This window comes from Temnothorax nylanderi, unplaced genomic scaffold (assembly GCF_030848795.1).
Source record: "Temnothorax nylanderi isolate EJ_2023f unplaced genomic scaffold, tnyl_v1.0 TNYL_tig0487_pilon, whole genome shotgun sequence".
NCBI lineage: Eukaryota > Metazoa > Arthropoda > Insecta > Hymenoptera > Formicidae > Temnothorax > Temnothorax nylanderi.
In genome coordinates, this window is record NW_027249549.1 from 18,961 (window position 1) to 42,614 (window position 23,654).

Genomic DNA, 23,654 nt, shown 5'->3' on the forward strand with positions numbered 1-23,654 from the left:
GACACTCGTCCGCGCGTTCGTCGCACTCGCACTCCCGCCGCTCTCGCGAACGCGCCGCGCTTCCCCGTCACCGGGAATAAGAATACTCTTATTAAAAATAGGAACGGATTTATTGCCCTCAATACATCCAGACACGTCTGTCCGGTTCAAGATCCAGGGCGTAAATCTGACAAACGATATTTACAAACAACCGTTGCTAGGACGATTCGCGACTACTCGCTACGGGGCGACTCGTATGAGCGCACGGCACAGCGAGCGCACAGCACGGGCGTAACAATATAATCGAAAAAATCCAAACCAATTGTTGTATGGGTGGGTCAGATTTTTTAAATTTTTGTTGTTTATAACTCACCCAAGCAACACATGTTAGTCAAGTTGACGTCAAAATGGCATCAAATTGACTCCAAATCCATCGTTGACCGAAATGACCTGACCTTGACTCTATTTTGACCTCATGCTTTTTTATTTATTTTTATTATACCTGGTATCCCAGGTAGCACAACGTCGTCAGTTAGACGTCTTTTTTACGTACGTATTCGTCAGCACGTACGTCAAACTGACGGTCAGTATGACGTCTAAAAGACCCTATATTGACGTCGATTTGTCACAGCATAATGACGTCATTGGATGACGTCAAACTTACATCAGTATATGACGTCATAATAGTTTATAGAATTGCCTTACAAAATGACGTCAATATTAGTCATTTAAAAATATATGTATATATATATGTATATTGCTTGTAGATAGACAAAATAATAAGGAAAGTATATTTATTGTATATATATTTATTATATGTATGTTTTACAATATTTAAATATGCTTTACAATACTTAAACTTTCAAATGATAACAAAAATACTGAATATAATCTATAATACTGACTGTACCGCATGTAAACATCAGTAACGCAAATATATTTTTATTTATAGCATGTTTATTACTTACAGTCTTCAATGAAAGAAAAAAAAAACAAAATGTAATTTCTGTCGAATTTAATTTAAAATAAATGAGCCTAAAATTATGTTTGCATTAATTCAAGTGTTATATATGTAAAACACATATATGTGTATATTCAAGTGTTCTACGTGAAAACATAATATTTCACTGGTATATGTATATATACCATTTGAATTAATAAAAATATAATTTTAAGCTCACTTAGCTTAACTGTTTTTTAACTGTATACATGTCGTTTCTTTAAAACAGTTCTTTTTTTAAATAAAAATATTTTACTCAAAATGTTACTCTTAACATTTTGCCCTAAATTTTTTTAACATATGTGAATGTAATTGGAAAAGAAACCCAACAATCATCAGAGGAAACTACAATGCTCTTTGCAAGTATATGAAATTATCATATCTCAAACTTACTAAATTTTTGACAACATTAATGTAATTCTTTTGAATCTAAAGGAATGCTTATACAGAGAATTATTGACTCAATCGCATATGAACGGCAACAAAAATAGATTTTCATCGATCAAAAAACCAAATGTAACTTCTTTCTTAAGCTTAATTTAAGGTAAGCCTAAAATTATGTTTTTATTAATTCAAGTGCTCTATGTAAAACACACATATGTGTATATTCAAGTGTTATTTATGAAAACATAATTTCACTGGTATATATACTACTTGAATTAATGAAAACATAATTTTACGCTCACTTACCTTAACTGTTTTTTAACTGTATATGTGTTTCTTTAAAACAAAGTTTTTAAAATAAAAATTTATAATTATTTTACTCTAATATTTTGCTCTAAATGTTCGCTCGTTTCACCATATTTTTTTTAACACGTATGAATAATAGGAAAAGAAACCCAACAATCATCAGAAGGAAACACAATGCACTTTGCAAGTATATCGTGAAAAGACCATATCTCAAACTCGTCAGTTAAATTTTTCGCAACATAAATATTTAATTCTTTCGAATCTAGGGGATACTTGTACAGAGAATCGTAAGATGTGAAGTATTTTCCAACAATAAATGTTTCTTGTTGGCTTATGACAATATTTTGAACTTGAACGAGTATATTGTTTCTCATTAAACAATACGAATTTGCACTTGAATGAGAATGTGTGGAAATAGTAAAATCTCCATGTTTAAATTTTTTAAATTGCTTACAGGAAACGCTTTTAAATATTTTAGGCAATGGACCCAAATTATGTTCTACAGCATGAACAGACTGTTTTTCCATAGACAAATCTACCATAGTAGGTAAATTATCCTGTAATGCATTCATTTCGTGTAGTCTACGACCAACTTGTTGCAAGGGATAATTAGGAGATTTTATTAAATTTTTAATCTGACCAAGATAATTTTCGAACGGGAAACATGAAAATGAATCTAGTGGCCCATAAATCTGCACATCATCAGCTAAATGACATAATATGTGTACATTATAGATTAAGAATTTTGGGCCGTATAATTGCTCACAATGTTTAATAAATATATTCAACAGTTCTTGTGGAAATGCACAACTAAATTTTGATATAAGTTTTGCAGATATTAAAATTGATATTGCAGTATGAAAAAGTAAATAATTATCATAAACGGCTTTATCGACTATATTTTTGAGGACAAAGGGTCCCAAATATAATAAAAACGTACGAAACTCGGTTGCCTTCCATCTTGGAAGCTCATTAAGTGTTCTGGGTTTCCTGTTAAATTCTAACGGCATATATGGTTTTAAGGACTCCAAGAGCTCTGATAAAATATTTACTTTACGACCGGATAATATTGTTGTCAACGTACCACTTATCCAAAAATTTAATAGCTTTCGCATTACTCCTAAGCAACAAGCATGCATATAGTCAATTGGGAAAATAGTGACCATTCCGATTTTTAATCTAAGTAAAGGAGAGAACCCAGTATGATGATCCTCATCTTGTTGATTAATAAAAGAAATATTTGTTCTTTTCGGTGCAGATGTACCTCTAAACACAACTCGACTTTCTATATACTGTCCTGGTATCACACATTTTTCGCAACATGAATAGCCAGTGTGGGATTTTATACACTTTATAAATGCTCTGGCAGGAGCATCGCACACAAAGCTATGGATAGCAATGTGATATCTTTGGTTATTAAGTTCAAAACCTTCTTGCAACAAATGTAGAAGTTCGTCAACAAAATCTTCCAGAAATAATTCCAGAGACTGTGGTTTAGACCTACCGCAAAATATACCAATAGCAAAGGGATTACTTTTAAAATTTTTTACTAGTCCTAAAATCGGCCAGAGTTGTAAACTTGAACTATTGAATAGAGGAAGTCCATCGATGTTAAAACTGATATCTAACTTATTTCCAAAATTTGTTGGTATGTGTGATATAACAGATCTTAAAACATTTTCCAGACCAAAATAACAAAATTCCCCGTTATTGAGCTGTTTTTTTTTATGTTTCTTGCGGTTTCTAATAACGTTCTGGAATCTAAAGGCAATTTATGATGAAAAACGTTTAGTACGTGTAATAAAGCAGTAATTGCAGAATGTGTTACATTAAAATTAAGAGCCCATTGCCTTAAGCTTGAGTTTAAACATGGCTGCGAAATTGTACTATTTAAATTTATATTTAAATTAGACGAAACTAAAATGTTGTCAGACGTTAGCGATAAACTTGTTTGTTCATCAAGATTACTGGACACATTATTTTCTAGTGCATCATTAATATAGTTATTTTCATGTTCTCTATTAAGTAAAATATTTTCATGTAATATAATGTTAGACACGTTATTTTCAAGTGCATCATCGTTGTTATTTTTATAAACACTATTAAGTGAAATATCCCTATGTGTTATGTTGGGTTCCTTAATACAAGTTTGAAAAGTTTTACGAACAGTTAGATCAATTCTACGATAAAACTGGCGTTTACCTACATCAGGTTTCAACTTATACTTAATTTTGCCGGGCATTTTCTCTTGCTTTCTTCATACGATCTTGAGCATGCTTTAACCAAACCTTGATTGCATCTTCTACTTCTTTATCAGTTGCATTGATAATCCTTGTCTTGACTGCACCTAAAAAATATCAAGTTTATCTTAAAATTTAAGCCATATTATATACAGTAAATTGCATTAAATTAAAGAAAAATGAAGCAAATGTATATTTAAACATAAAAAAACACAAATAAATATACTTACTCACAACTAAATTTTTCAGGGATAAATCTGAGAAGGCTTTTTTCTGGGAACGTTTGCCGTAAAAATTAAAATGTACAGCCACAGCATCAGCCAAAATATATCTTAAAATCCTGTTTGTTTTACTTGGTACATGATTCCCACCCAGAGTAGACAAGTATGCCGACTGAAAAAAAAATCACATTACCTACGTGCTATGGTAATCAAATATTATTGCGTATACATACCAAAGCTATACTATCATTATTATTTGTTTTCAAGTAAACATCTAACTGATCTACTTCTTCAACTGTGTTCAATGGAAATGCAAATGGTATATCAGGCAATGCATTGTTTGTTGTATTTTGCCTGTTAATCCACCGCAGTATTTCAGTGTTCTGTTCCTTTACAGTAGCTACCAGGGAAACAAGTTTTTCTGAAAAATATTTTATTATAAAAACTGTTGACATTTTATACTTACTAGCTTTTACAAACCAAAGTTATCCGTTGTCTGGGTGATTTGGCGATGTGGAATCGTCGAAATGTTATTAATTACAGGACTTGCAGTACTTGCACTTGCTACACTGGGGCTTATATTTCCACATCTATTGAGAGTACTAATCGGCAAAGGTGAATGAGAACGAGTCAAAGTAAAATCTAAAAATAAATGTAACATAAAAATTTGTTTTGTTTTTTCAGGGTAATATAAAGCAATAGAACAAACATTTGAACATGTAAAAAAAGGAAATACCTTGCTCTAAATTTTTACAAGCGTTAAAATTTAAATTTGTTCGTTTTATTGGAGGTGGTCTGGGTAACCGTGTCTCTCGTTGCTCCTCCAATTCATCATCTGACGATGTAGGTATTCTTGCAGATATTCTTTTCCGTTTCTTACGTACACCTTCGTTTTCTTCTTCACTCTCCAAATTTGATATTACTTGTGATAATTTAAGTTTCTCTCTCGTTTTTAAAAGATCATCTGCAATTTAGAGAAATGTAGAATAAATAAATAAATATGGAAAACTTAACTTACCACTTCTGTAAAAAATACGCGTAATGCTGTGCAGTGTCCATTTCTCAGTATCAACTGGCTCCCCTGTTTCGGTAGTGATTCGGCCGATCCGGGGCTGGCAGGGACGATGGCGATGACGATGACAATGACGATGACGATAGAGCGAGCACTCGAGCAGGCAGGCAGGAATGAACGAACGCACTCGCACTCGCGCACGCACGCACGCTCGCGCTCCCTCGTTCACTGATCAACGAAGACGATTCCGCGTGTTGCACAGGGGTACACAGGGGAAGGGACAAGGTACCACGTTCGCGCACGGGTCTTCCACGTATTGCCGCGAATCCCGCGTTCGTTCGCGTCCGCGTCCGCGCCGTGCGAGCTGCGAGCCGTGTCCCGCTGGTCCCACTGCCGCCGCGCGACGATCGTTCTTTTGTTACGTACGGCGATCACGCGTCCGGATCGTGGGCGCCGTGCGTGATCGGTAGCAATCCGGCCGATCCGGGGCTGGCAGGGACGATAGCGATGACGATGACAATGACGATGACGATAGAGCGAGCACTTGAGCAGGCAGGCAGGAATGAACGAACGCACTCGCACTCGCGCACGCACGCACGCTCGCGCTCCCTCGTTCACTCAACGAAGACGATTCCGCGTGTTGCACAGGGGTACACAGGGGAAGAGACAACGTACCACGTTCGCGCACGGGTCTTCCACGTATTGCCGCGAATCCCGCGTTCGTCCGCGTCCGCGTCCGCGCCGTGCGAGCTGCGAGCCGTGTCCCGCTGGTCCCACTGCCGCCGCGCGACGATCGTTCGTTTGTTACGTACGGCGTGGCGGGCCGGGCGGGCGTATGGTAGAGCTCCGTCAATACCGCTATTCTGCGAAATCTATGAAAATACTTCTATGCGCTTTGATGATTTGCAAACGTAGCAATTAAAGAGAAATAAGAAAAAAATATACCTTTCTAACAAATTTTAAAGAAAGTAAAGCAATAACTATTTTTCATTGCTTTTTCTACTTTTTACTTACATTATTCTATTCTATATATAAACGTCTGTTTTAATTAATTAATTAATTAATTAAGAAAAACTTAAAAAATATAAACATAGAATTAAAATGTACTAAATTTGACCTTAAAAAGACGTCTAATTCACGTCCGTTTCATAACGTCATAATTTCGTCCACAATAGGACGTCAAATTCACGTCATATAAATGACATATGACGTGTTGGACGAAAAATGACCCTAAATTGACGTCAAAAAGACCATGTGTGCTACCTGGGATGTGAGTGCATCATCTGCATGATTTCATGTACGGAAAGTGATATATGTAAATAAACGTGCGATGTTGTGGATTTGACATCAAATTGACATCATTTTGTGTGTGTGTGTGTGTGTGTGTGTGTGTGTGTGTGTGTGTGTGTGTGTGTGTGTGTGACTTGATTAGTTTTATTCCTAACTACTATATATATATATATATATATATATATATATATATATATAGTTTATTTATATATATAGTGGAGGCTAAATAACATAAATTCGTCTCTTTATAAATTATTACAAGCTTTAAGCCCCTTGCACAATGCCAGGCAACAGGCAATAGGAACAGGAAATAACCAAAAAATCGTTAATTACAACCTAAAAAATTCGAATGCTATGATTGGTTGGCAACAGGCAATAGGCACAGAATTTCCAACGTGACGGAAACTCTGTGTCTGTTGCCTGTGTCACTGTTTATTCTGCATTTATACATGATTTCTGATTTCTATTCCCTGTTCCTATTGCCTGTTGCCTGGCATTGTGCAAGGGGCTTTACTTTGATAATTTGATGTTCGATTATCCTTTTCCATGTATATATTGCTGTGATTTCTTCACTTCATTATTCAAAATGGTCGCAATATATACTATAATCATTAATATTATAAAATTATCATTAAAATCATAATTATTTATGATATTAATATCAAATGTACATTTAATAAAATATATTATACATTAAAATTCGCGGGCTAAAGCCACAGCGCGCAATACTACTAGCGCCACATAATGGTTATTAGCGACACTAAGAGGGGCAACAGCGCCAACAGCTGAGATTTGAAACTGAGTGCCAGGGATCTGGCTATGTGTTTGCTTCCATATCACGAAGTATAGGCTGATAGAAGCTTACAGCTTAAAGTTTATAGAAGTGTATGTTGTTATTCGCTCGTGCATTCTCGTCGCCTACCACGCTTTTTAACATGGGAGACAAACCGGTAAGTACTTAAAATTATCTTGTTCAATTATTCGCACACTTCTATTTTTTACGCATGATTTTTTCCCGTCACGTATGTAACAAAAATAATGCGTAAGAAGTTGATTGTCAGGGCCTGTATTCTGTACACAACTACTGACATTTGTCGGTTCGATATATAAGTATCGTTGCGCATGTTTTTTGACATATCAAAAAACATCCGCAACGACACATCCCGTATGAAAAACTAATACTGGTTTTAATACTGGAAAAAGTATTGGTGAAAGTACTGGAGAGACATAAGTACTCAAAGTATTACTAAATTCGACCATACTGACTTCGTCAGTACTCCTTCCCAGTACTCATCCAATACTCATTCAGTACTCCCTTCAGTACTTCCTCTAGTACTCCCTTCAGTACTTTCTCCAGTACTCTTTTAGTACTTATCGAATACTCGTGGGATACTAACGTGTGGTACTTGCGCAGTACTACCCAAGTAGAACAAAAAGTCAAGATGATATCAAAATAACGTCGTTTTGACGTCATCTTGATTCTTATATAATTTATATATATTCTTCTTAGGTAGCGTAGTACACTCGTGCAGCAATAATCATGCAAGCATATAAAATATGCTGACATACTGAAAAAAACCTACTTTATTCTCTTCAACATTACTATGTGCAGTGTAGGTCCGAACTTGTACTATAATTTTATATTTGCATCATAATTGTGCTTATAAATTTTTATACAGTGTTGTAAAACAACGTGTTTAATTTTTTTATATTTAGACTTCACAAATGTTTAAATTTGTTATATTATACATATATACTAATAGATCTTAAAAAGTTATTAGTTTATTAACATTTTGGTATTACTTTTTAATTGTATAGAGTAACTTATATATAAAAACAAATATTTGAAAAGAATCATATGACATATAATTAAGTAATATATATAGATATGTAATTGCCTTAAGTTTACAAAATATATATTTAAAAATTTTAGAGTACTGACGAGTGTTATCGTTTTCTCGCACTGCAGTATTGATAGTTTAGTATGTTAATTTAGTATTTTATTAATTTAGTATTTCCAAGATACGTTACAAAAAAGTAGTACTAGCAATCAGTACTCAGTACTGAGTGATCAATACTCGTAATATTGACAGTATTAGTATGTTAATACTCACAAATATTGCAGAATGGTCAGTACTGTACCTATTAGTTCTTACAGTACTGGCAGTACTATCATGATAGTACTCCGAATATTAATCTGATAAAGTACTAACCACTTCAATACTTTGAAGTACTAATGAGTATTATTGCTTGTAGTACTACCAGTACTGTAAGCACTGACAGACACAGTACTGACCATTCTGCAGTATTCATGAGTATTAACATACTAATACTCTCAATACTACGAGTACTGATCACTCAGTACTGAGTACTGATTGCTAGTACTACTTTTTCGTAAGGGATTGACACTTTATCGAACCGACAAATGTCGGTTACCTGGTCGTCGTGTATCTGTCCTTTTTTGATAAATTAATAAAAATTAACGATGGCAACTTTCAATTTGTTAAACCAGATTCTTTTACTTATATAATCAAATAAAAATAATATTACGGATTTTTCATCGAAAAAGTCAATGTCCTCACAGGGGTTCCCACCTACTTCGGTATTTTCGTTCGAAAGATAAAAGGAATCACTAGAATTTATGTTGCCAACAGTGGCAAAACGTGCTCTGAATTCATAAGCGTGTTAAAGTAATGTCACAGTATAACCATACCCAGTATAGCGACACTCAGCCGTCTGACCCGGAATAAAATTTTAGTGCGCATGTGCGAGTCCGTACATCTCACAACATGGTTGCGCCCAGTTGCGCCTCGAACATCGTAGGTAACCTCAACCTCCACAGTTTTATGACATGTTTTTTATTTGAATAAATTTTGTCTTTTTATTAGTGATAAAAAATTCCTGGCAAGAACAGCGTGTGACATGCTACATTAAAATGAAGAAAGGTGGATATAGTTGTGCCATGAAGAGTTGTTCAAATATTTCTGGGCGTGAATCTAGTCCCAGTTTTTTTCGTTTTCCAAAAGATCCAGATCGGTAAAAATAATTTCCATTAGCGGATTGTTAATTGAATTATATATCAAGTGTTTTCTCATTAATATTTTATACAAAACATCTTTCAGAGCAAAATTGTGGTTGGAAAAATGTGGTCGCAAAATTAACACGTCACCAGAAAATTTATATAAAAATTACAAAGTTTGTGGTAATCATTTTAAATCGTCGATGTTTTTAAACGATTTGAAAAACAGATTTCAACCACATGCAATCCCCGAACTAATGGAAAATGATAATGAATCTTTTGACTTATCAAGTGAAAACAACGCAACATTTAATTTGAGTGATGATTCTGAGGAAAATACAGTAATATCAGGTAAGCAGTTTTGAACCGTGTGTGTGTGTGTGTGTGTGTGTGTGTGTGTTTATGGTTGGAAATATCAAAAATTTGGTGAACATAATTACTATATTTCAGTCACAGGTTAATAGACAGATAGCCAAAGGTCCGGGTTGAGACGAGACCAGCATTTCTCACTGGTTTCAGCGCCATACCGTGATTTTCGTAGCGGCCAATGCAGTAACTACGTTCTTAAGATAAAGCAGGTCATTTTCGGACGAAGTCGCTAACAGTCGATAAGTCGCGTCGTTAAGGCTATATTCTGTAACTCTTATAACTACAGTTTCGTTATCATCGTTATATTATCGTTGTGCAGATATACAATAAAAAAGCTGCGCAACGACAATATAATGATAACGAATTGTTGTTAATAGTTATAGAATCAGAGCACTGATCTCTAAGCCGAGAACTCCGCGTGACGTGTTAGAGAAGTGAGACAGGATTTTTATTTCGACAAACCCTTTCACTCGACGCGGCTTGGGTCGGAGCCGTCGGGGCTCAAAATGCGATTAATTAATATGTTCAATATGTTGGGCGCCAGTTAGTTTTATGAGAACTAACAAACTCTGATTTATTCAATAAGATGGTTCGATTGGGTGACCCAGGAAACAGGAGATACCAAGAAGTGGAAATAATTGACGGAACTGAAGATTACTACTTACGTTTTGATAAGAATCAGTTTCCTTTATTGTTTTACCTGGCAATCACAACTCTCGGAGATCGACTCTCCGTGCGATCTTTTGACAACTTTCAACGGCGCTTTACAAAATTGACCCTCCGTGCGATCGCTTCTTGACAAATTGACGACGTCTTACAATACAATTTGACGACGTCTTAACAGGTTAGATTTAGACCTTCTCGCACGATGCTCACACAGAGAGTGCTCGATCGCGCTTTCGCCGAGAGCTTCCTGTGGTTCGGCCGGTTCGAGAGAGCGGGGGAAGTCGCCGCAAGGCCGACGCTCATTGGTCGCCGTACGATACATCGTTATCGATACAGCCGTCGAGGCCTGCTCGGCATTTCGGCTGTATGGAGCAATCCCATTGGGCCTGGCGCTAAGTTTAATTTTAATGCTAATTAAATATTATCTTATTCTAACGCGGATCCCAAGAGTTTAGACTGCGAGACGTTGAGTTCAGAATTTCCTGTTACATCCTCCCCCTTCGGACCTCAACGTCTAAGCAGGATAATTCCTACAATGGAACGATCAAATATCCTTATAGACCAATTCTTATCTGCAACTTGCAGCTGAAATAGAAGATTGACAATTGTCTTAATGTGCAATCTGCAGTTCCGTCTAGGAGTGTATATTTCCTTGGAATCTTAGAGGATAAGGTCGAGGTTGATTATGACAATTGACTTGGACAATAATGTATGTATTTTACTTTATAAGAAAGGTTGGCAGTTCGACGCACACGGTAGCTATACGATAAGTTTGTTAGTTTAAGTAGTTAGTAATAAACGCGCTTTCCTGGTCGATAGTTTACTTTAACGTCTTCTTAAACTTAGTAGGCACGATGATTTTGATCTCCTCGTCATCCGCGATCTCGGGTCTGTCCTTCATGACCTCATCGAGTGATTTTTTCACCAGGGGCGAGCATAAGGTTCGAATGGCCCGTCGTCGTTTTTCCTCTGACAACGGTTGAGCTCCAGGGGCTCCGGGATTTGCCACCTTTGATGTTGACAAGAGCGCGTTTTCCCTAATAAGGAACCTCCTCAGCTTGTTTGGGTAGTCTTCGGGTGAGTCAAATTTAGCCTTGACTTTACGTCTAAGGACCTCCTCCCCTTCACCGACAAGATACCGGTGATCGGTTGGGATCATCCAAGTTGGCCAAGTGGCGTAATTTAGTCGAAGCCAGTCGGATAGTCCTTCGAACCTTATGTTACAGTCGGGACACTCCGGACAGTATAGACTGAGGTCCTTGGCGCATCCCGCGCAGGATTGAGGTCGCGTTCATGCTCGATCCCGTGAGGATAAATGCAGTCCTGCGTATCAAACCCATCTGCACCGCAACTTTGACAAAATCTAGGCCGGTAGGGCAAGCCGCAGGCCTTGAAGTGATGTTCTGCTGACTTACAGTTGACGCAGCCGACAACTCGTGGTTTTCCCGCGACAGAGACATACGTCTGAGTGCCACGATCAACCTTGGTGGATTCCATCTTCTTGAGAAGGTATTGTGCCCTTTTGGTGACAATGGATTTGAAGAGTTCCTCGCTGATTATGCGACAATCGGCCATGCAGAGAGGTATTTCTTTATGTGGAGTGCTATCGACTCCAGCAACCCCGAGCTCCTTTAGCACCTCGTCCAACGATGGCATCCCTTTTTATGGCAATGGTTTTACCATAACCGACGGGGCAACCAGTGCCTCCGGGTTGTCAACAGTTTTAAGTTCCTTTCCCATGATGGCTGACTTTCGCTGGGAATGACCTCCCGGCGGGATTCTATTGCGTAGGACATTCTCCCTATGGATGTCTGCATCAGTTACCCTTTTGGCAAGGTAAGCTTAAGTTTCGGTTGTGGAAGATTATAAATTTCCTTTAGTAACTGGGCCGCCTCTGCATTGTGTGGAATAGTCCCCGAATCGGATCCTCTGCGGCTCGGCTGCGACCTTCGGAGCGAAGAGGCAGGCGAGACAAATAATTCGTCGGAGCCTACTGACAATTCGTCGAAATCAACAGGCCCCGAAGCTCCCGGGACGTCTGTTACCGGTGCTTTGACGGCAGAAGCAGTTCTGCTTAGCTCAGACTCGATCTCCCTATTCAAGGCTCGTACTCTTGCCTCGATTTCTAGCTTCTCCGCCAGTAGTGCATGAAGGCACTTGACGGTGTCCCCAGAGTCGGAGACGGTTGGCGTATCATTAGTGTCGCTCATGTTGCTAGGGTAGTTGTCCCTCGGAGTTGAAGCAGGTATCCTCTATTTACCCTTTGATCAACCTGTTAACGCAATTTAGTTACCACGCAAACTACGACGGGGAATTTTTAAGTCTGTTACATAATATTTCCCGACAATCTTATCGTTCTTATCCGCCAATTCCACGATCATTGGCCCAATTATTCGTTTCACAGTTGCCGGACCTAAGTATCGGTGGCCTAACTTGGCAGAATATCCTTCGGCTTTTTTACTCAATTTTTTATTTGGATAATAGACTGTAGTACCAATTTTTAAGTCAAATTGTTTTATTCTGTCTGAATTAGCCTTAGCAAGACGTTTATGGGAATAATTCTTTAATTGATTTTCAACTTTATGGCGCAATTCGTCAAATTTGGCTAACCGTTTGACCCAATCAGTCACCGCCTCGTCAGTCACTTGTGGATTATCGTCAACTAAACGTTTCCGTTGGTTTAAGTTAGCTTCTCGCGCGTGATTTAAGTAGAACGGAGTGACTCTACTACCCGAGTGAGGCACCGTATTGTACGCAAGTTGGAGTTTCGACAAATTTTCATCCCACTCGTTTTGACTGGTTTTTATAAATGCCGCAATCATGGGTTTTATCGTTCTATTAACGCGTTCCACGGGATTCGCTTGCGGATGTGCTAACGGGGTGGTGATATGACTAATTTTGTTAGCTGCTAGGAAGGCTTTAACGTCTTTATTCACATATTCCGTACCGTTGTCTGTGACAATTGACTCCGGAATAGTTCCCCATCTGTCGAACACCGTTTCCAAGACCTTGACCACGATTTTACCGGTTTGATTACGTACCGGGAACAGTTCGACAAATTTCGTATAGAGATCCTGCACGACGATTATGTATACATTGCCCTTCTTCGAACGAGTAAACGGTCCCACCGTATCAATCGACAATTGCGCCCACGGTGTGAGCAGAGGTCTTGTCATCAAAGGCCCTTTCAGTGGCCTCTGATTAAACTTGACCCTCATACACACGTCGCAGTCTTCGACAAACGATTTTACGTCCTGCGACATGCCTGGCCAGTAGTAGTTCTGTCGTATTCGATCGTATGTGCTGTCTCTACCCAGGTGCCCTGCCTGTGGAGTTTCGTGATTTTCGCGTAAAATCTCGAGAACCTCTGCTGGTCTGACTACTTTTTTCCACGGATGTTCGTCATCGATCAGCATTTTCGCGTAGTCTGGTCTATGATAATGCAACTCGTCATTCTCGATCTTCCATTCCGCGAATCTATCAGGTTGCTTGTTTACGAGTTCGCGTTTTACATCGTACCAATCTTTGTCACAAATAGTTGTTAACCTAGCTCGACTTTTAATTGTTTCCTCGACCGTTTTCTCCCAAGTAATGTCAGTAGCTGTTTCAGGTGTTTTGTCCGTTACTAATGTTGACAACTGTACCATTTCTTTGTAGGGTTCATCTGAGGTAACCTCATCTAAGTCATCTTCCGACAGTTCTGACTCGTCCGTTAATTCAATAATTACGTCTAATTTAATTGACGAGTCACTTTCGTCAGTTTTCTGTTCCTGTACGTGAGTTGGTACCGTCGTATCTGCGCGAGTGTCTAGTTTGTCTAATGACTTAGTTTGCTCGATATTAATTTTAATTTTTTCTTCCTCATTAATGCCCTCCGTAACAGTAACCTGACGTTTGATCACTGTGGGCGCTACTCGTTTCCCGGACGCGTTGGACAATCTTTATTTATGTGGCCTTTGCGTCGGCAAACATGGCATACAATTTGTCGATCGGCCATACACAACCGTGCAGCGTGTCCCGTTTCGCCACAATTAAAGCAAAGCATTTTACTCGGATCTGGAACAAATTTCATAGGCGTCTCTTTTGCCTGTTCGTTGGGATTAACTGTCGATGTTTTACTGTCTTTTCCAAAACGTGCGAGATTATGTTCGAGTCTCTGTTTGACTAGCGTCTTAGAATTGTTCGATGAATTCTTTTTATCGGTACCGTTGGTCTTTTGTTGAAGGGCTTGCAAATTGGTGACGTCACTGTCTTCGTCCTCTATCGGTTGGGTGTCGTCCTCGTCCGTATCGTCTTGCAAATATTTTAATTCCGTTTTAGCGGCTCTATCCCGTGGTCCCCTTTTTGTGTCGAAGGATCTACGGTACAGGTAACTACGCTCGTTTATGTAGTGCAAGAACTCATCGTAATCGTTAATTTGCAAGTTGAGAATTTCGAAGGTTAGCCGTGGATTAAACTTCACCAGAATCTGTTTTAGTTGTTCGCGAAAAGATGGGGGATGCCGCATTCTCTCGAAAATGAGGCGCGCCCGACAAGTAAACTCCGCGAGATTTTCACCCTTTTCGAGTTTTAAATCGTGCACCTCCAAGAAGAGAGCGCCGTCGTCCTTCTTTACTCCCCATTGAAAACGGAAAGCTCGCGCAAAGTCTTTCCACGTTCGCCAACGTTGTTTATTCAATAAGTACCAGGCCCTGTACGGACCGTCGAAGATATTAGACAAACATGGAACAAACAAATCTTTGTTTATTCCGCTCACGCTTAGCTGATCTTTTAAAATTAACAGAAACTGTTCGGGATCTTTTTCAGTTTTAGGGAAAGTGATTTTCCAGTTACTAACAATTCGCCCGATTTTCATGGCAGAATTGAGTTCTCGATCGTGTGCGTACGGGGTTGAGTTTTCGCTCTCCCTATACCGATTTGTCGAATAGTTATCCCCTCTAGGTCGCAAACCACTCCGTTCGTTAAGTCGTCGTGCGTCGTCGTCGCTGTCACTCGACTCGCTACTTCGCCACGATAAGGCCCCCCTCCTAGGTGTTTCCGGACGTTCTTCGCGTCTAGGTTGGAGACCAGACACTAAATTTTCGCGGCGGGACAATTCACTTCTATCTTGTGTTATTTGTCGGTATTCCTCGTTAGTTACGTAGTTATCTTCGCTTACTAATTCGCCTTCAGGTGTTAATCTCGTTATTGTTAATTTCACCATGCCACATGGCCACCCGCTAGTCTGGTGATTAAATTGTTCTACGTTTGAGTTTCGTGAATTATATCGAACGTCGTTTAATGCCCTAATTCGATTCACGTCTGATGATCGAGTGTTCAGGTTGACTGACCAATTTTCATTACCGAAATGTACTCTACGGGGTTCTCCTTCGACTGAACCTCTCTCGTTTACCGGGATAACTTCATTTTGTAATAACTTGCCTTGTTGCCCGGTTCCAAGTACTATTTCTCGACATAATCCTCGCACATTTTGACATGACCGTTGTATTTCTTTGTCAATTTTCCGGGAACTGTTTGACGGTTCCATGTTTACTGTTTTCCTCTGTTCGCTCTCCTGGCGATACGGTACGAAAGCTCCCGGGGAGTTCGATGATCTTTCTCGCGGTGGCCTATGTGCGTTTTGATACAACAGCTGAATTTTTCTGTCTATGTCGATCAGGCTACTTCGTCGCCCGTTTCCACCCGTCTTTGACAATTCGGTATTAATTAGACTAACTTCTACTTCGTTATCCTCTTCGTCGCTACTGTATGCGTGGTTAAGCGTTTCGTTGTCTACTGTTGCACTACCCGCCGCGTTTTCCCCTCTGGGCGCTGAGTTGAGCGATGGAATTTTAATATTATTATTATTTTCGGTATTATTTGATATATTTAATTTTTGCAACAACAGATCTATTTTATTCTCGAGTGTCTCGACGCGTGCCCATCTTGCATCAGAATGGTCCAGTCTCGTCGTCAAAGTCCCGAGTGTCGTTTCTAGTGATTGCCAACGTGGATTTTCGTTAAAAGTCGGAGTCGCTCCACGCGATCCTCTTCCTCTACCTACTGGCGTACCCCCCCGAATGATTTTAGGGATAGCACCAATGGCTCGCTGTGTCAAAAAGGCCGCGTCCGAGTTTCGAGCGGTAGGCGAGCCCTCCACCCCCGCGCCCTCAACGGTTTGCGACAGGATGGGCCCGGTCTGTAAGTCTCCACTTAACACGTCCCCCCTTGGAAACGTTTCGTTGAGCGACATTTGCGAACTCTGGTCGTTTGACGGTTTTTTATTATTTATCTCTATTAATTTCGTTCCGGCTCTAGTCGTTCGTTTAGGCGGCGAAATAAACATAGACGTCATGATATTGAACTACGTTTAGTCTTGCTAGGCCCTTATTTGACAATAATTCTCTGTTTCAGTTTAACAGTTCAATAATTGTGCCAATGCTTGCTTTGACGATTCAATGTCTTACTCAACAATCTCAGTCTTGACACAATCAACCACTTTCTCAGATTTGAATAAAGTTTTACTAAGAATTAATAGCTTGACTAATTTACAATTATTCAGCAAGTCGACAACCAACTCAAGCTCTCAGAATGTCGTCGACTTTCAACAATAACATACTTAATTTACAATCAATCAACAACTGGGACAAGACTCAAGCCGTTGAAATGACGTTGACTTTTCAATAATAACACATAAGAACGGACCCCGTCAATAATCCATAGCGAGATATGAACTAGTTGACAGAACGCGTACATAATAAATTAACATACATAACGAAATTTATTCATAACGAGACATGAACCAGACGTAGCACGTACTCGCTTAATAATTTGTCGATGAATGAGAGCAAGATCCCCACCCGTCGACAACAAAATTTAAATTAATCCTTCTAGGATTTACTGATTAACGAGATCAACTCGTTTACAAATCAATAACGTATTATTATTATTACCGAGTAGCTCGGTTCCAGACGACCTAAGCCCATCGGTATTTCTCAACAATCTCAATAAGCCGCAAAATCAGAGCAAGATCTAAATTAAGCGACTGTACTTTATTTCATATTTCCCAATATTTCATTATTTATAATTTCAATAAGTCACAAAATCAGAGCAAGATCTAAATTAAGAGACTGCAATTTACAATTTATAATCTGTCATGAATGGGGCAAGACCTTTATTCAGACGAAATTAACATATGATTAATAAATAATTTTGCACAATTTTACAAAGATTATAATAATTTGTCGACGAATGAGAGCAAGATCTTCACTCATCGACAGCAATTTACTTTCACTAAATTTGAGTATCGTTGAATCGGCGGACTCTCCGATTTACAATCACTCGGTACATAGATAATCAATAAATAGGTATAGAAGCGCTACAAGGAAAACATTCGAAACGATAGAAGAAAGCATGAAGTATTTCCTGTTTGTTTACACTTGACTTTACGGCCGGCCTTGAGCTCGGAATGCGGATGCCAGCAGGCACGCTCGGGCTCAACGCCTCGCCATTCACAATAACTTATACAAATTAATTATTTTAATTATCGTTTTCGTTTCCCAACTGCCCCACGTTGGGCGCCAATTGAGACAGGATTTTTATTTCGACAAACCCTTTCACCCGACGCGGCTTGGGTCGGAGCCGTCGGGGCTCAAAATGCGATTAATTAATATGTTCAATATGTTGGGCGCCAGTTAGTTTTATGAGAACTAACAAACTCTGATTTATTCAATAAGATGGTTCGATTGGGTGACCCAGGAAACAGGAGATACCAAGAAGTGGAAATAATTGACGGAACTGAAGATTACTACTTACGTTTTGATAAGAATCAGTTTCCTTTATTGTTTTACCTGGCAATCACAACTCTCGGAGATCGACTCTCCGTGCGATCTTTTGACAACTTTCAACGGCGCTTTACAAAATTGACCCTCCGTGCGATCGCTTCTTGACAAATTGACGACGTCTTACAATACAATTTGACGACGTCTTAACAGGTTAGATTTAGACCTTCTCGCACGATGCTCACACAGAGAGTGCTCGATCGCGCTTTCGCCGGGCGCTTCCTGTGGTTCGGCCGGTTCGAGAGAGCGGGAGAAGTCGCCGAAAGCCGACGCTCATTGGTCGCCGTACGATACATCGTTATCGATACAGCCGTCGAGGCCTGCTCGGCATTTCGGCTGTATGGAGCAATCCCATTGGGCCTGGCGCTAAGTTTAATTTTAATGCTAATTAAATATTATCTTATTCTAACGCGGATCCCGAGAGTTTAGACTGCGAGACGTTGAGTTCAGAATTTCCTGTTACAGAAGTTATATTGCAATCAAAATTAAGTATGTTAATTGTTAAGACTTTCAGCCCTTAAAAGAAATTTGTTATGTCAATTGTAGTTAAAAAGATATTGATGATTAACATAGAGTCTATTGCATCAAAGTTGCGACTTACATAGACCATTAATTAAGTAACTATGAAATTTTTTTTGTTATTCAAACTTAAGAGTTTTTCAGGTTGCTAAATATTAATCTGATGTTAAATTTAGTTAATAAATTCAAAATGTCGGAGCCATATAGCGGCCGGAAATCAAAAGTAAAAATTCTATTATTTTTATTTTTAATATCTGCTATTTTTAATTAACTTTGCCATCCGATTAGTATTGCGGTTATTTAAAAAAAACCCTTAACTTCGAATACATAATTAAAAAATAATTCATAAATTCTGAATGGTATATGTATATATAGTTGCAACTTTTTGACGCAGTAGATTCTGTGTTAATCTCGGTGTTTGCTCGGGGGGGGGGGGGTGTGAATCGCCCCGGATTCACGAAGATTCTAGACGTAAAGACTCGAAGGACCAGAGGGACCGTTCCCTCACGAGGTTTAAACGAAACGTAAGACGAGTAAAGCAAGCGAAAAGCGACTCACCGTATCGTTGCCCGGAGCTCTCCTGGCCGTCGATTTCGTCCTTCCTTCTGGCTATGAGTGAGCCCTCCGTGATAGCGGGAGGGCGGTGCAGGCAAGGCAAAGATATAGCGTGCGAATCACGTGCTCAAGCAGGCAGGCAGACAGTAAAGGCAAGCAGGCAGTATAATGCAACACTCGGCGGCGGTCTCCAAGCTCGATCGCGTCCGAAGCTTGATGCGTATTACTGGGATCACTTCCGAACGATGAGTGATTGTTAGAGGCTGGTGTGTCCTCTCGGACGACTTAACGATGAGTGCTCCGGCACTCTCTGGCTCGCGCACCTGTGAAGTACGGCGCGAGCGAGTACCAATTTCTTCATTATTTCGGGAGGCCACCCGCTGGCGAGCAGCACGAGTCGGGTGAGTCGCGCGGATATTGACATGCTAACGATTGCGATCCGCCAACGGTCCGCGCGAGTTCCTAAACGCGAAATTTAGGTTGCCGACGGCAACGCTTCAACCAATGCACCCCGATAAGACGCGACGCAACTTATCAAACTAGTATGTAACACGAATATCAATTAACTTAGCAACTAATATATATATATATATATATATATATATACAGGCAGCAACTATATACATGTGAGCTCCAAACATACCGCCCACCAAAATACAATGTGTTGTATTTTACTACTCCGAATCCGTGGTAGTGTGCCCATCGGCAAGGGGCACAGTTTTACCAAGGAGCGCCGGATCGAGCCGTCCGCCACCCGGACCGTGGCGACACGCGGGACGCCATCGCTACCTGAATGTAGCGCTTCCACGCGGCCGCGCCTCCAGCGCAAAGGGGATGCGTTATCGTTCTTGATGAGCACTAAAGAGCCCACGGTGAGCGGGTTGGCGGAGGTCCACCATTTGGGGCGCTGCTGCAGAGTATTAAGGTACTCCTTGTGCCAGCGCCGCCAAAAATCCTGGTGAATCCGCTGTACTAGCTGCCATCGGCCTAAGCGATTCGTCGACAGCGGAGTCAGGTCGGGAGAAGGAACGGATACAAGAGGCTCCATGGTGAGAAAATGTCCCGGGGACAGGACCTCGAGATCCAGAAGATCTGTGCTTAGAGGGCAGAGGGGCCTGGAGTTCATGACGGACTCGATCTGCGCGAGGACCGTCGTGAACTCCTCTATCGATAGAATTTGATCCCCTACCACCCGCCGAAGGTGTGTCTTAAACGACCTGACACCCGACTCCCAGAGGCCCCCGAAATGGGGCGCAGAGGGAGGATTGAACGACCATTTGATCCTTTTGCGCCCCGCTGCGTGGCACATGTGCTGTTCGAGCTCTCGCGCTGCTCCCACAAAGTTGGTGCCGCAGTCGCTGTACAAGAGAGAGCAGCGTCCGCGACGGGCGACGAAACGTCGCAGCGCAGCGAGAAAGGAGTCGGTGGACAACGAGAAAGCGACTTCTAAATGGATTGCTTTAACCGCGAAGCAGCCGAATAGGCATACATAAGCCTTGAAGGAGGAGACTCCCCGAGCTCGACGAGGAACTATCGAGAACGGTCCCGCGAAATCTACACCGCTAATCGAAAATGGCTTGACTGCACTAACCCGTTTGACCGGGAGGTCTGCCATGGAGGGTTGAAGAGCGCGAGGATTCGCTCGGAAACATCTGTAGCAACCGGCGAGGACGCGTCGGATCGCGCGATGTACTCCGATTATCCAAAATCGATGGGCGAGCAAATACTGGAGCGTGCGTCTACCTGGGTGCAAATGTGTACGGTGTACCTGTTCTATAACGAACTCGGTAAGTCGATGTTTATTTGGTAGCAGCACAGGGTGCTTGGCCTCGAAGTTCAATCCCGAGTGGATGAGCCTGCCGCCCACCCTGAGAACACCCGTTGGGTCCAGGAAAGGAGCGAGTTTGAGAAGAGGCTTGGGTAGTCTCTTCCGGTTTCGAATTCGATCGATTTCTTCGCGAAAGAATTCCGATTGAACAAGTTTTACTACAACTAATAATGCCGAATGCGCTTCGAGTTGATCCACGGCCAAGGTCGCGGGCACCGGCTTGGCCCTGGATCGACTTATAAATCTTCGGAGATACGCTACTATTCTACAAATCTTATCTAACGACGAAAACCTATCTAATAATGAAGATATGGAGTGAGGTGCATCGAGCGCGACGAGGGATACGATCCGTTCCTCCTCGCGGGGAAGGGATTCCTCCGAAAGAACAGGCTCGGCGCGGGGCTCGAAATCTACCAGCCACTCTGGGCCTTCCCACCACATTGAATTAGCCACGAGTTCGCGAGGAAAAAGTCCACGTGAGCAGTGATCGGCTGGATTGAACTCGGTGGCAACATGACCCCAAGCCGATACCGAGATCTTCTCTTGTATCCGAGCAACGCGATTGCGAACGAAAGTCTTCCATCGGTGCGGGGAAGAACGGATCCAATATAGCGCAACCTTGGCATCGGACTCCTCATCAATTTCTATGTGTCCTTGCAGGACCTGACGGACGTAAGCGATCAAGTTAGCGAGAAGCAACGCAGCGCAGAGTTCCAAGCGGGATAGCGAGAGAGCGCGTAACGGAGCCACTTTAGATTTGGCACAAAGAATTACGATTTTAGTCCCCGAAAGCAAAAGCCGTGCAACTCACGACGAACGTTATCGCCCGCGGGAAAGGTACGAGGTATATGAAGGAAGGCCAGCGCGTCGAATTCCGCTTGATAGCGCTCCCACTGGCGACGAACATCTAACGGGGGTTCATCGTCCCATTCAAGTTTCAAGGTCCATAAGTGCTGTATCAATCGCTTCGAGGTAAATGTCAATGGAGCCAAGAACCCCAAGGGATCAAATATACGCGCTACCTCCGATAAAATCGTACGCTTAGTGCATTTTCGAGTCAGAGGGTTAAGCTGAAACCCGAAGCTATCTGACTGCGAATGCCAACGAAGGCTCAGAACCTTAAGTGCTTGATCCTCGGTCGATTCGAACGAAAGCATTTTCTGGCTGCATATTTTCGGGTCGAGGCTTCCCAGCGCGGCGGGATGGCTACTCGCCCATGTGTCGTAGTATTAACGGCGATCGGCCGCGAAGCCTCACGCCACTCTAACACGTTTGGCTCTAGAACACCGTGACCGCCGGGGCACGAAGCCCTCGGGGCACGCGCTCCGCCTAACCGAGTAAGTAAGGAAACGATGAAAGTAGTGGTATTTCACCGGCGATGTTGCCATCTCCCACTTATGCTACACCTCTCATGTCTCCTTACAGTGCCAGACTAGAGTCAAGCTCAACAGAGTCTTTTTTCCCCGCTAATTTTTCCAAGCCCGTTCTCTTGTGTCGTATCTATAAAAATTGCGTTTGTTTCCCACGAATAATATCAAATTAAACAATAAAGCTGTATTTTAATTCCAAATCACTATACTTTTGAACAGTAAAGCAAACTATCTTGTTTGTTGCTTATCAACAAAACAAAAATTTACGAATCCTGTAAAGTGACAGTTTTTGAGATACGACCTCCCGAAAGATATCAGTCGATATACGATAGAAACAATAAAAAATATGAACAGGAAAAGACTTTGTCATCGTTGAAATAGAATTCGAACTTGTGAAGATCTATAAACGACAAAACATTTATGTTATTAAGTTATTGATTATTTTTACTGCCCAATCTATTGTAAGTATATGCAAAAGTTAAGTGAAAAAGCAAAACAAATGTAATGCGTTAAACATATTTTAATGTACGTTGCTTTTTAGTATTATATTAAGTGTTATTTGCAATTGGGAACAAAGTTCTTTGGAAGTTTTAAACATCATCGCAGGTGATGACCATTACATGATTTATCGGGAAGATAAGTATAGGAAGATTTTTCAATTTTAAAATATTTATTGTTATTTTATAATAAAACATTACATTTACATTCTCTCACTTTATGAGATTTTACATTATTTTATATCACGTTTCACTTTATTGATAATTGGATTTGCCACAAAGAACCCTATCTATTTTAGAACCCTCGCGTCTAACAACGAGACTTTGCTAAAATAAAAAATTATTGTTAGAGGATCAGAATATTCTACAAACATAATCCTCTAAGTCGACATTGTTTAGAGATACACTCTCTGAAACATTAGAAAAATATACTATATATAGCATTCTTTCATTCGATTTCTCGGCATCCAGGACATTTCTCCGTGGTGATAGTGGTAATGGATACAATCAATTATTTTGAATATCCCTGACTCACATCCAGAAACTTGCAATTAGCTGGATCAGTAGTAACAAATTTAT

At 40.6% G+C, this 23,654-nt stretch overlaps 1 protein-coding gene across 1 annotated transcript; it reads right to left on the minus strand.

The window, feature by feature from the left end:
- Positions 1–772: 772 nt before the first annotated feature.
- On the minus strand, positions 773–12,142 carry LOC139783302 (uncharacterized). Its single transcript, XM_071722449.1, has 8 exons — positions 11,823–12,142; positions 11,311–11,700; positions 5,149–5,375; positions 4,867–5,094; positions 4,611–4,772; positions 4,364–4,551; positions 4,140–4,302; positions 773–4,016 (listed from the first exon to the last, which is right to left on the minus strand). Exons 1-8 carry the CDS (start codon positions 12,140–12,142, stop codon positions 3,895–3,897), a joined length of 1,800 nt encoding a protein of 599 aa, XP_071578550.1. The 3' UTR covers positions 773–3,894.
- Between the last annotated feature and the right edge of the window lie 11,512 nt (positions 12,143–23,654).